General features: G+C 32.9%; 1 protein-coding gene across 5 annotated transcripts in view; it reads right to left on the reverse strand.

Moving 5' to 3' along the window:
• LOC132754558 (putative phosphoenolpyruvate synthase) overlaps window positions 1-14,406 on the reverse strand; it is a 51,258-nt gene that overhangs the window by 26,053 nt on the left and 10,799 nt on the right. For all 5 annotated transcript variants that reach the window (XM_060745200.1, XM_060745203.1, XM_060745202.1 and 2 more), the window contains exons 12-18: window positions 13,051-13,113; window positions 7,363-7,412; window positions 6,813-6,979; window positions 6,037-6,172; window positions 5,611-5,758; window positions 4,580-4,697; window positions 1,977-2,077 (exon numbers count right to left, since the gene is read on the reverse strand). In XM_060745200.1, coding sequence (XP_060601183.1) covers window positions 1,977-2,077; window positions 4,580-4,697; window positions 5,611-5,758; window positions 6,037-6,172; window positions 6,813-6,979; window positions 7,363-7,412; window positions 13,051-13,113 — 783 coding nt within the window. The remainder of the gene's footprint in view (window positions 1-1,976; window positions 2,078-4,579; window positions 4,698-5,610; window positions 5,759-6,036; window positions 6,173-6,812; window positions 6,980-7,362; window positions 7,413-13,050; window positions 13,114-14,406) is intronic.

The raw sequence follows: 14,406 nt of genomic DNA on the forward strand, positions 1-14,406 counted from the left end.
TTGACACTGGAACTGACCATTGTGTACATGGCTTCTCTCAGAAGTGACGATATTAATGTTGAATATTAATGTTGACTGGTCTATCTATATAGTGATCTTTATTTTTAGTAATTAACCCTTCACCTGCTGGAAACATAAGTGATTATCATTTTGTCACCGGTAAAGAGCCAGTCCATCCTACACATATGTGCTGTCCAACAAGGCTTCATAACAGTATCTCAATTTCAGTATTTAGATATTGAAATCCCCTAAACTTTGGAATGTACCAAATTCAAGCTGGGATATTACCATATCTCCCACTGCCATTTCGGCATGGAATAATATTTTAATTTATTTTAAAGAGAATTGTTGAAAAAAACTTAAACAAGAGCACCGCTAGGCGGAGCATTATACAGTAGAACTTCGGTAAGTCGAAGTTGGAGGGACTTGCGTAAAAACTTCGACACATCGGGACTTCGACACATGAATCGGTCTGAATTTCATAACAAAAATTCAACCCGTGACTTGCCCTAATTATAAGATCTATAACATAACCTATTTCAAGTATTTCTTTCGTTCATTAATCTGATATTTTACAATGATAAATATGACAGTTAACTTTTCACGGCTAATGATTTTGACTCCCTGTTGACGTATAAAATGAAGTTACAAAAGGCGTAACAATACGAAAGGGCAATAACTAAACCAGCTTATAGTAAATATTTTGCGTGTGATTATCACGCGACACCGGGTCTCGTAAGTACTCAAATGATAGTTCTTACTGTTTACATGTTCTTTCAAATACCGCTACGGCAATTAAAATAGTAGTGATTAAAGCACTTTTTCACACATTTAAATGCATACAAAGGCTGTTTGAACACTCGGCTGTGTAATTTTCACCTGTCACTAAAGTTGATCGGAAATCGTCTTCGCGGCCAGAAAAGGTGTGAAAATGTCTCGAGATCGAAGGTGTCAAAATAACCGAATAACTTCGACTTATTTGTGGTAAATTGTACTAGATTTATTCTATATGGACCACGAAAAAACTTCGACACATCGAAAAACTCGACACATAAAATCTCGACTCATAGATAGGTTTTTATAAGGAATATGTAAGGGAAAAATCGGGACTTTCATTTTACTTCGACACATCGAGAAAATCGACTTATTGAAGTTCGACTCATAGAAGTTCTACTGTATGCCCGAAAGTGATTTTTTTTTTTAGTAAAGATGAAGCATTTGTAAGACATGGGAATTAAATAAAGTATTACCTCCTTCAAATAACAATCCTCCTTTGAAGTTTCAATATTGTGGTCCAAAAGGAACTTTAAGTTATGCCCCAGAAACTGTTTTCAATTATAAGGTAAAAGTGACCTTGACCTTTGACCTTGTGACCCCAAAATCATTAGGGGTCTTCTACCCAATATGGACAATCATACTATGAAGTTTAAACACAGTAGGCCAAATGATACTTAAGTTATGTTCCGGAAACTGTTTTCAGTTTTAAGGTAATAGTGACCTTGACCTTTGACCTTATGACCCCAAAATCAATAGGGGTCTTCTACCCAATATGGACAATCATCCTATGAAGTTTGAATATTGTTGGCCAAATGGAACTTAAGTTATACTCAGGAAACCAAATTGCTAACGGACGGACGGACAGACGGACGGACGTTCGGCCGAAATGGAATAAGGGGCCAATTCTTTTGTTATTTTCTATTGTTTAATAGAGGGCCAATGGCCCCTTACTCTATTGTTACGGAATGAACTCTATTGTTCTCTTTTGCTCTGTTTACAGTAAGATGGCCCCCTATCCTTATTCGGTAGTGCGGACTGACGGACAGACGGACGGACGCCAGAGGGTATAACATAATATGTCCGAAATTCTTTCGGGCATATAAAAAATTACTCTGGCAATAACATGTTTGTCTGAAATATCAAAATCTAAAAACATTCTAAAACATCAAAAATTGATTTTCCTAAATGTTTTACTTTACCTTAATTGCAAGTTGACACAACTGGATAATTTGTTCATCTTCCAAGCAGCACAGACTTGTTGATCCCATATCAGTTTCTACTGATTTTACACCACCTTTATCTGTTAAATATATAAACTTGGCTATTCATATTTGTTAAGTTGTTCTGCCGACATTGTTGATTTCATAGGAAAATTTACTATACAGTCAGGACTCATTACAATGACACTGTTGGTTCCCAAAGGATAAGTCAGTATATCGAATTTGTCAGTATAGTGAATTTCATCATTCATCATGTAATAATATGCTTATTCACTGGTATCTGAACATTATGTATTTAGATCTATAATAAACATCTATAATGAAAAAGATTTGTGTGTTTATGTGTTCACTTTACTATACACATTACATATTATACACATAATTCAACAACTTTATTAAAATAATAACAACTAAAATAGTTAACAAGAGCTGTCACAGGAGACAGCCAAGCTCGACTAATAAAATACTGGACGCAGTAAAGAGGACAAAACTATGAAAGAAAAACCAATTATGTATAACTATGTATTAAGTTATAGTAAAAAAATATCATTTGTTATCATAAATTCCAATTAAAATGCTAGAGTTATGAACCTTGTCACACAACATGTGTGTAATGATAAGAAATATATATTTGAAGTTTGAAGTAGATACCTTAAAAAGTAAACAAGTTATGATATTTCTTAAAGAAAATCCTAAGTTCAAAGAAAGATAAATCTGTAAATATTACTTCAAGAGTTACAAGCATTGTCACATAAAATGTAATTGATGATAAGGAATACGTATTTGAAGTTTGAGGTAGATACTTTTAAAACTAAAAAAGTTGTAGTAAAAAATAACATTTTTCTAGTAAAAAAATCTAAGTTTATGGGGAGATAATTCTTGCAATATTAGTGCTAGAGTTATGAACCTTGTCACATAAGATGTGGATGATGATAAGTTACATTTATTTGAAGTATGAAGTTGATCCCTTTATAAATAAATAAGTAACAGTAAAAAATAATATTTTTTAAGGAAAATTCTAAGTTCAAGGGGAGATAAATCTGAAAAAAATGGTGCTAGAGTTATGAACCTTGTCACATAAGATGGGGATGATGATAAGGTACATATATTTGAAGTATGAGGTTGATCCCTTAAGAAATAAAGAAGTAACAGTAAAAAATAGTATTTTTTGAGGAAAATTCTAAGTTCAAGGGGAGATAAATCTGAAAATATTTGTGCTAGAGTTATGAACCTTGTCACATAAGATGGGGATGATGATAAGGTACATATATTTGAAGTATGGGGTTGATCCCTTAAGAAATAAAGAAGTAACAGTAAAAAATAGTATTTTTTAAGGAAAATTCTAAGTTCAAGGGGAGATAAATCTGAAAATATTGATGCTAGAGTTATGAACCTTATCACATAAGATGTGGTTGATGATAAGGAACATATATTTGAAGTTTGAAGTTGATACCTTAAGAAATGACAAAGTTATAGTGAAAAATATTTTACTGCACCAAAACTTTAATCTGAAATCTGGACGCGGACGCCGGGGCGAGTAGGACAGCTCTCCATATACTTCGTATAGTCGAGCTAAAAATTGATATGAAAATTATAAAAAGCAAATACAATGATAGGACTTTAAAATAGATAAATACAGAATCCCTTAAGAAAGCCCAACACGACAAAATTGAAAATGTTGCAGGCTTGGTTTGATTGAAAGTTAAAGCTCTGTTTAAAAAAGTTAAACCTTTAAAAATTGATTGAACACTGTTTGTTGTCATAAGTTGTCAAGTGTAGCAAAATTCAGCTGACAACAACATGTTGGTATTGTAATAAGGTGTAACAATCAACTGACCAAGCTACAATACCTGTTTTAACACCTTGCGGCTTTTGTTCTTTTTTCGACTCAATGATATGCGCGCTTGACTGACCAATTGTCAGTTTAACGTGTACTGATTGTATAGAAAATAACACGTTTGGTTTCCAATTTTATTGTGTCGGAGTCGGAATATGAATTTTCCATTATATAGGATTGTAATAACGTTGAACAAAATTGGTTCCCACTAATTCACTGTCATTATTTGAATTTGTCAGTATAATGGATTTTGATGTATTGAGTCCTGACTGTACATACTCTTGTACAAATAAACCCCCAGTTTAGTAGAATCCCAAGTTAATCACCAATCATTTATGGAAGACTGGACCGTTTTGTCATATAACAAAGTGAGGAAATTTCATTTATGAACTTAAAGCTATTATGAATTATAAGTGTCCTTTTCAAAAATATTTCTATTAAAGAAATCAAATTAAGAAGTTAATCTGGAATTAACAGTGGTGATAGGCCAAAAACCACACATCAACACCAGATTAATATGAACAATATTTTAATTAAGATGTACTGGTTTCAAACCCATCAGTTTCTTTGTTTCAAATTAGCTATTTACTTTAAGCCTACATGTGGCAACTGATTCTATCCATGAGAAGATCTTTGTTGTTTTAGTGTCATTTGTTTTTTTCTGCCATTCTAATAATTTATTCACCTTTAATAAATTGCGAACACTTTTTGCAGCCTTACACTTTGATAAAATAACTCTACATACCTGACATCCTGATTTCAACATTTTTTTCTCCCAGTCTTTTAGTGAGTATTTTAAGTCGATTGTCAAACATTCGCTGTATAATGATAGTATCTGGATTAGCTTTGCCCGATACCACAGCCTAAAATCATTATAAAAATAAAATCCTTGTAAAAATTAACAAAAGTGTTAGTTTTACAATCATTAAATGGGTAAAAATAACTATTTCCTGTTTGTTTTGATTGTTTGACTTGTTTTTTATTCTGATTTTTATACACTTATTGTCATATGTTGGAATTTGGTCCATCAGGATAACTTTACTGGGTAACTAACCAGTAATTACCAATTTCTCCGCAGGTGACTGACAATTAATCCTACATGATTTCTGAATCAGTGAAGATAGGCCAAGGACCATAAAACCTGATGTCCACAATCAAGTGTCACAGAGAAACTTAGAGTTGCCTATGAATCAAACATGTGACCCTGGATTACAAACCCAATGCTCTCCCTATTGGCAAAATAACCATTAACAAATGATTAAGAAATCTATTTTTTTTCTCTAAAAAAAATTCAGAAGTTTACAAAATTCAATGGACTTAAGTGTTGCCATTAAATTAAGAAATTACAATTTAAACATTAAATACTATCACAGTAGAACTGTCTATGTAAGTAGATTAAAATCTCATCAAAGGAAAAAAAACATTTATGCAAGTCTATCTTGTAGGGACTGATTGTTTTATTTTAATAGCCTTCCTGTTCAAAGCTTCATGGCTTTCCTACAGATCAGGACACAGACACCTTCAAGACAATTGAATCAAACAGGTATATCTTGTATATACCTCAAATATCATTACTCTTCTAGTCTGTGCCTATTTTGCTTAGATTTCTTTTTGTGTGCAATAACACCTTCCTGAGACCAACAGAAACATTTGTTACTATAAATAGTAACAACATTGCCGGTAATTTTGAGTTTCATGTCACCCATTGTAAGTTTGAGGCACAACTGCTGCATATCAAACTCTCAATACCTAATATGCCTGTAAAAGATTACCTACCTCTCCGAGACCAAATGAAGCATCTAGGACCATCTTGTTAGGATTGCCTGTGACAGGATCGTTTGTAAACAATACCCCAGAAACATCTGAGGCCACCATCTCTTGTATTACAACTGCCATAGAGGTCTGCACTGGTTGACCTTGCTGTCTGGAAATGTACACAAACTTCCGATAAATAGAAAACTACATGGTTAAATTTTCACGTAAATCTGTTGAAAATCTCAAAAACCTTAAGGGCAAAGTACATGTATGATTAAGTAGTGATAAATCTTCAGTCTATATATCTCTGTGGAACAGTTAGCCCTGACTTGATCTTTGAAACTTACAATGTCAACAAAAGCTTCTTTGATCTACATGTGGTTGTATTCCTTGAAAAGATTTATGATGTTATTTAAGTTACAGAATAGTCAGAGTATTTATACACACCTTCTATATTCAACTGCCTGATAGGTGTAAGCAGATGCCCAGCATTTTCTGACCGCCTCTAACAAGCTGTCAAGCCCTTTAACACCGAGGTAAGTCTCCATCTGACCAGCTGAACTTGCTTCCCCACCATCTTCTCCTGAAAATTATATCAAACAAGTTTGTAAAATAAATTTCCAACTTGATTTCATAAAAGTCAAGTTTCAAAATTATGAGAATTCTGCAACTTTCCTATACCAACACATACATAATCATATTTACATAAAACTCTTTTCAACTTATCTTCCTTTTTATCAGTTATAAATAGATCTTATTAGTTTTATTAATCAGATTTTAGTATATTGCCTCACTAAACACCACTAGTATAATATCAGAATATGTAGCTGTAATCCCTAAATCTCCTGATTCCAGGTTTGATGTCCCTTTTGGACGAGGGGTTGCCTTTAAGGGTTGACCAGAATTGCAGCCATCGTTTAACCCTCTGTGACCGTAAGAGACAACTAAGTGGGATCGAATAACTGGAGTCTAGTCATCCCTGAGCTCAAGCAGGTGAGGTGTTTTGACCCCTGGTGTTGCTTTATGTTTGTAACACCTGAGGTTAACCAAAATCATCTTTTCTGTTTCAGCGCCATAATACCTAAACTGTGTTTGGGCACTGTAAAACCAAACAAAAATAAAATAATAAGATACGACAGGCTAACATATTAGCAATTATAGCATTACCCCTATTAACAGCTTAAAATTACTATGACAACTTATGAAACAATGTAATTACAAACCTGCAGCAGACGACCTTACAGCCAATCTAACATGATTACAAGATTCTCCAAACACAGACTTGAAGGTATTTGTAAGCTGAAATTTTATTGGTTGATTTATTTTGCAGCTGGCCAATAGCTCCACAGCATCTGAGCAGAGTCCAGGAAGACTCTGTAGCTCCTCATTTCTAAAAATAGATTTAAATGGTTGTTTCAACCATACCATTTTATATCAAAATACAAGTTGATATCATGAATGAAACCATTTTATACATTATAGTTTAAAATATGTCATCAATCAATTATAACAAGGCGGTTATTTATTGCTGAAAATAGAAATTCAATATCGCTTGAATTATAACCAGGGGGTTATTTATTGCTGAAAATAGAAATGCCCTATACCTTGATACAAGTAGATTTTACTACTATGGAATCCCAAAGTTACCTTATTTATAACTAACTTATGAAATTAACAATGACATTTCCAAATTTAAAGATTGAGGTAAGTAAATGCACAGAATCAGCAATGTTAAGTGTTTTTTTCCCCAATTTAAGATCAATATATTGTCACCTAATAGCAGAAAGTATCTTCTTTATGCTTGTTCCTAGTTCACTGTTCTCCTAAAATATACAACAATGAATAAATGTACTAAATGGGAGAATTTTAAGATATTAAATGTACAATTTAGGAAATCTTCTCATCACATTTATATCATTTTTGTTTGGATTTTAAATCACACCAACAGTGTTAAGATATCATGGAGACTTACATGCTCTCTCTGCACTTAGTTAAGAGACGAAAAAGGTATCTGAGCAGAACACATACTAAATCCCTGACCTTCTGTAAGCTAGCTGGATAGGTTCCTCACATCAAAGACCCTTAAGTGATTACAGAAGTGATAAAGATGTGTTTTATAATTACATGTAAATATTCCTCTTTGATCAACATGATTAAAGCAATTGATTTACAGCTCTGGGTAGTAAGTAAGTAAGTAAGTAAGTAAGTAACGACTTTATTTTATGAGGCTAACACATTCAGTTTCCCGATCTTCCATGCGGGCCTCAGTATATACAAAACAACATAAAATACAATCACAATCAACATTTAGACAACATAATATGTACATTAAACATCATATCAATACAATAAATAAGTAAACAATTTTTTCTTCTTACATAGAGAAGTGACATTTTCATAACTTCAGCATGGAAAGTATATGTTTTTGAAACAATATGTACAAACAATTAGTTAGAAAATTGCCACTGGATATAGGAGGATTGAAATTTCCTCAGGGTATCAGAATTTCGAATATGGATTGGTATGCTGTTCCATACCACAGGACCAGAGTAATTAAATGATTTTCTAAAAAATTCTGTTTTTGGTTTGGGTACAGTTAGTTTTTCATTTTGTATAGATCTTAAGTTAAAGTCATGTTTGTCATTTATTGTTTGGAATTTATTTTTCATATAAATAGGAAAGGATGGTTCATTTATAGATTTATACATGAGGATTGCCTTTTTGTACATAATTCTTTGATCAAAGGGCATCCAATTTAATTCTTTAAATAGAATATTTGATGGGGTATCAAAACTTTTGTCTAAAATAATTCTTGCAGCTCTTTTTTGAAAGTTCACAATTTGCGAAAGTAATTCACTACTGCAGTTTCCCCAAATAGTGCTACAGTAGTCAATATGTGGCAAAATATAAGCATTAAAAAAGAGTTTTCTGGAGTGGAGATCAAGGTACTGTTTGATTCTAAGAAGCAAATAGAGCTGTGAATTGCATTTTTTAATAATATTTTGAATTTGTGTTTTCCATTTAAGATTTTTGTCAACCTGGACTCCTAGCAGTTTTTCAGTGTCTGTAAATTCTATCTCTTTGTTTTGAAGGTGCAGAGTAGATGAAGCAGTATTTTTTGATTTAGTATTTTTTAAAGAGAAATTTATGGCCTTAGTTTTTTGTGCATTTAATATCATTGCATTTTGCCTACACCATGTGCTAACACTATCAAGATCAGTTTGAAGATTATAATTCATTTCCGTTAAAGTACTTCCAGTAGAAGTAAGGGAAGTGTCGTCTGCAAACATATCGGTAGTTGACTGTTTAACATGAAGATGGATGTCATTTATGTATATCAAAAATAGTAGGGGCCCAAGGACTGAGCCCTGAGGCACTCCTGAGACAACTTCAGCTGGTTCAGATAAAACACCAGACACATTTACTTTTTGTGACCTGTCTGATAGATAAGATCTTATCCAATCTATAGTATGTGAAGAGAAATTATAGAAAGGTAGTTTTTCTAGAAGAATTTGGTGGTTTACTAAATCAAAGGCTTTTGATAAGTCTAGAAAAACAGTTCCGACAAGTTTGCCATCATTCAGAGCACTGATCCAATTATCAATTATATTTGTAAGAGCTGTCTCACATGAATGATGTGCCCTGAAACCTGATTGAGCAGTGTAAAGTAAATGGTTTGTTTCTAAATAGAGCTTTAAGTGGTCTGATACATGTTTTTCAATTATTTTAGAGATAAGGGGAAGTACTGAAATTGGTCTGTAATTATTTTTGTCTCCCTTTGGTCCTTTTTTGTAAATTGGTGTTACCTTTGACTGTTTTAGCTGAGTTGGAAATTTTCCACTTTTTATGCTTAGATTTATAATACTACATAGAGGTTTACTTATGACATCAGCTGCTGTTTTTAGGAATTTTGCACCAATACCATCTAGGCCTGTTGCTTTTGTGGCGTCTAGACTATTGAGTTTCTGATTTACATAGCTTAAGTCAACAAAGGGTATTTCATATTTATTTGACTGATTTGAAATTTTGGATTTAACCGATTCTTGTAAAGCAGTTTTCAATTCATATGATAATCCTTCTGATACATTTTCAGCTTTTTCAAATACACTTGCAAAGAAAGTATTAAAGGTTTCTGCTGTTAATTTTGGATCAGTTATCGGTAAACCATTCTCATCATTTATGTAAGAATTTTGTTGAACATTTGTTTTGCCTGATAGGTTTTTCAAGTTTTTCCAAAGTTTTTTAGGATTTTTCTTATTTGAGTTTATTTCATAATGAAAGAAATCTTTTTTTGCTGTATGAATAAGTTTTTTCACTTTTAATTTCCAATATTTGAAGTTATCAACATTATTTTTCTTTTTTGCATAGTCCCTGTTATGTATTGCATTAGCTATATCCTCATTGAACCAATCAGCTTGGTTTTTATGCTTAACTCGTTTTTGTTTGTATGGAGCATGTATATTGAGAGTTTCCAAAAATAATTTATTAAAAGTGTCTAAAGCGTCATCTGGATCATTAAACATATCAATAAGGGACCATGGTTGTTTTGACAGATCATCTAGAAATTTATCAGCGTTGAAGTTCTTTAAGTACCTGTATTTGATTGTAAAATGAATTGGACCTTTATTAACATTTTTGATAGTTCGTTTTGTGAAAATTATTGGAAAGTGGTCACTAATAGAAAGTATAGGGACAGTAATGTATGATATATTTTGTGATTGATTACTATAGACATGATCAATAATAGTTGATGATGTTGATGTAACTCTTGTAGGTTGTGTTATAAGTTGTGACAGATTAAATGTATTAATAATATTATTCCATGCTGAGTTATTTGAACCTGTAGTTCCAAAATTATAGTTAAAATCTCCAAAAAGAATTATTTCTTTGTTTTCAACAAATATTTTTTCAAGAATTTCTTCAATGTTATCATTCCATGAAGTTAATGACGAAGGTGGCCTATAAATGTAGCCTATCAAAAAGGGTTTTTGCTTTTCAAGTTTCATTTCGAGCCATATTGATTCAGTATTTTCAGATTGTAAATCAGATCTTAGTTCACATGGCAATGAATTTTTAACAAACAAAACAAGTCCACCACCATTTGATTTTCTGTCACGTCTAAAGAGTTGATAATTGTTTAAAGATATCTCTGAGTCAGCAAAAACATCACTTAGGAAAGTTTCTTGTAGGCCTAGTATGTCAATGTCTGGATATTTGTCAACTAAATTTTTGATTTCATCTATTTTAGGATACAGGTAGTGAATGTTTAAATGAAAAAAGTTAATTCCTTTTTTGTCGAATGTTACTTCACTCAAAGTTTGAAGAGGCAAATCTGTTCTTTCATCATAATCCATAGAATTTAGATTTTCAGAAATAGGTTTAATATGTTTTGTTATCCTTTCATTTTGATTTGTAATGTTCAGTACAGTTTCATCACGGTTTTCATTTAATAAAACTGGTGTGGTCTCATCCATGTTGTCTTTGGCCAGGGATTCCATGGTCCCTGATACATTCGGAATCTTTGATGGGGATGTTGATGTCGCCGAGCATTTCCATGCCAGATGTTGGCATTCCGAAAATTTACACTTTCTCTAGAGAAATTGTTTTCTTGTTGTCCGGAATTGTTGGTATAAATCCCAAGGATTTTTCTAATGCCTGCATTAATTTGCCTTCCCAATATAGCTGAACCTTCTTTATTCAGTTGTACTTCATCATAGTAGAGATTCTGATTTACCTTATCATATTTCATGAATGCGCTTGTATTATCTAGGAAGAGGAATCCTTTGTTCTTGCAAAGCTTTTCTAGTAGATTATTTGCTTCATCAATATTTTTTCTTGATAATAAATCTCTCCTTTTTGGCAGAATGGATGATACAGCTATTTTCACATTTTGGTTTGCTGATTGTATGGAAGTAGCTAGGTCAGTAAAATCTTCACATATGGACTGAGGAGAGTTCGCATTTGAGATGTTTTTTATGCCTGTGTGTAGGACGATTATATCAGCTTCTTTTGTCTGTGTTTTATTGTGAGTTATTATCTTATTTATGTCCTGAATGGTTGCTTCACTGGTTGATTTTATGCTTACATTTACTTGTTGTGAGTTCATTTTCTTTCGTATTAGTCCCTTGGTTACGGAATCTCCCAGGATGAGTACCTCATATTTCTTTGTTGTTGGATTTGTGCTTCTTTCAGGTGAAGAAGAATTTTTTTCTGTGTCAGCTATTTTTTGGCGTGGCTTTGATGGTGATAATGACTTTGTATTTTTTGATGATGTGACAAAGTCTTTTGTGTTCTGATTCGCTTTCTGGACTGTTGTTGATATTTTATTTTGAATACCACCATCATTTACAAGTTCTTTCCTTAGATGTTGCATTTCATGCTGGAGTGAGTTAATGTCTGTTTTTGATGACACATTCTCTATTCTGTTTTTCACATGGTCAAGTGAGCTTGCAAGTTCCTCGAATTGCTCTTTTATTGATGACACATCTGTCTGGAGTGTGTTAATACAATCTTGTTGTATTTGCTTTGCAGAGGCCTTTTCACGCAATGCTTTATTTTCTTGTTTTAAGGACTGATTTGTAATTTTTAGTTTAGACATTTCTTCTTCAAGTATTAAGATCTTAGCATTTTGGCCACTATTAAATGTTTTATTTTCTGAGAGTCTGTCCTTTAAGTTGTTGATAATTGACTGAAGTTTTTCATTTTCAGATTTAAGATTGTCTTGGCTTTCGTTGTAGTTCATGTTTAAGTCCTCTTGAAGGCCACACTGTACTGAGAAATCACATTTTTCTGTATTTGAAGAAACAGATATTACAGATTTAGGACTGGTGCTGATACTTGAATGTGAGAGACTTGTTGTATCACTGGTAATTTCGTAGCTATCATCTTCACTTACACTGATGATAGATTTGACATGGGTTTCCTCGTGTAGAGATTTTACAGAAGTTTGATTGTAATTCACAGTTTGACTCTTTGTTTCAGTAGGCCTTTGATGATATTGTTTAAAGTTTGAGTTGATTGGGCTGGCACTTTTAACCGGATAATTTGCTGGTCTGGAAAGCTTCTTTTCATTTGATGTTGACTGAATTTCTTGTAGTTTTCTACTGAAATATTCCTGATCAATTTCATATCCTCCTTTCTTTAGGTAGGATTTTTTTCTTTCAAGTTTGTAAATAAAACACACTTCTAAATATGCAACTTTGCAATAATCAATAGTTTTGGGCATACTTATACAATGTTTTAAGGAAACAGTGGCAGTTTAGGAAAGTGTTATAATAGAGACCAAAGTCACAATAAGATTGACACATCCTTTTGAAAAACACTACAATAAAAAATTAAAAAAACATATTTGAATATATTTTCTTGCATGTGATTAACTTGTCCAATGTCTTAATGTAAACTACTCTACTTACTACACATGTATAAATTATTGATTATGACAACATTATGGAACTTAATTACCTGAAGTTGTTGCTCAAATGCTGCAAGAGTCAAACAAAACCCTCGAGGTATGTGGGCATCTATCTGAAAACACAGCATATCTACACTGTTATGCGGTCCATTACAAATCCAGTTTTATCACTGTTATAGATACAAAGGATTTGTAAACATTTTGTATTCAATTAAGGAGATGTATATGATGACACGATGACTCAGACATTAACAAAAAGGTATACTATTTAGAACTGGACTTGATGTAGATTAATAGAATCTATCATTGGGTTAGATAGAGGATAGGGAAATCCCAGTCCAAGGATGATTGGTTCCATCGGGAATGAGCCTTGGAGAGTTCCTGACGGAACCGATTGCCTGAGGTTTGGGATTTCCCCATCATCTATGTAACCCAATGATTGATTATTTTTCTCACTAACCTGGGCTAAAAAATATATGAAAAAAAAAAAAAATTTTTAGTGGTAACTACTTTTTTTATGCGCAATCACATTATTGGCCGTTTTACAGCCTCATTCTCGATACACAAAAATTTCAACACGAAGAGTGCATGCAACTGTGCATGAAAATTATTAAATACACCATTCAGATGGATTTAATTTGTGATAAATTAATCACAAAACAATAAAATGATTGCTAAAATATGAAAATAAAAGTATGAGTCATGGATTGTTAGTTTGTTTTTTTGGGTTTTACGTCACATCGACACAGTATAGGTCATATCGCGACATTCAAGCTTTACTGGTGGAGGAAGACCTCAGGTGCCCTTCTGTGCATTATTTCAGGCACGAACGGGCACCTGAGTAGAACCACCAACATTCCGTAAGCTAGCTGGATAGCTTCCTCACATGAAAGAATCCAAAGTCCCTGTCGGGATTCGAACCCACAGCGGTGAGGGGCAAGTGGTTTGAAATCAACAACCTTAACCACTCGGCCACAGGAGTCATGGATTTGTTCCATGTTAGTGAGAAAGCTAAAGAAACAATACTATACAAATTAAGTTCATTTTATTTGGCCTAAAGGTCTCTTTGGATATATGGTTGAGGTCAAACTCTTATATTTGCCCTTCCCTGCTGCAGGTTCGAACCCCTAGAGACATTGATTTTTTTCTGTCAAGTGAACTTATCAGACCTAGGTGTTTGTCATGTTCAAAATAATGTATAATGAAGCATTGTCAGATTTTTTTTAGGCCCACTTACATACACATATAAACCTTAAAAATTAAACTGAATGTACACATGTATATTGTTTAAAACAAAGTCCAATTGTTCACAAATATGCATGACAGAAACAGGAAATCCATCAAACTGCATAGCTAAAGGATGTAACTAGGATGTAATTCCTTCTATCAAGTTAGTGTTATAAACC

This window comes from Ruditapes philippinarum, unplaced genomic scaffold (assembly GCF_026571515.1).
Source record: "Ruditapes philippinarum isolate M1 unplaced genomic scaffold, ASM2657151v2 ctg1048_1_1_1_1, whole genome shotgun sequence".
Lineage (NCBI taxonomy): Eukaryota > Metazoa > Mollusca > Bivalvia > Venerida > Veneridae > Ruditapes > Ruditapes philippinarum.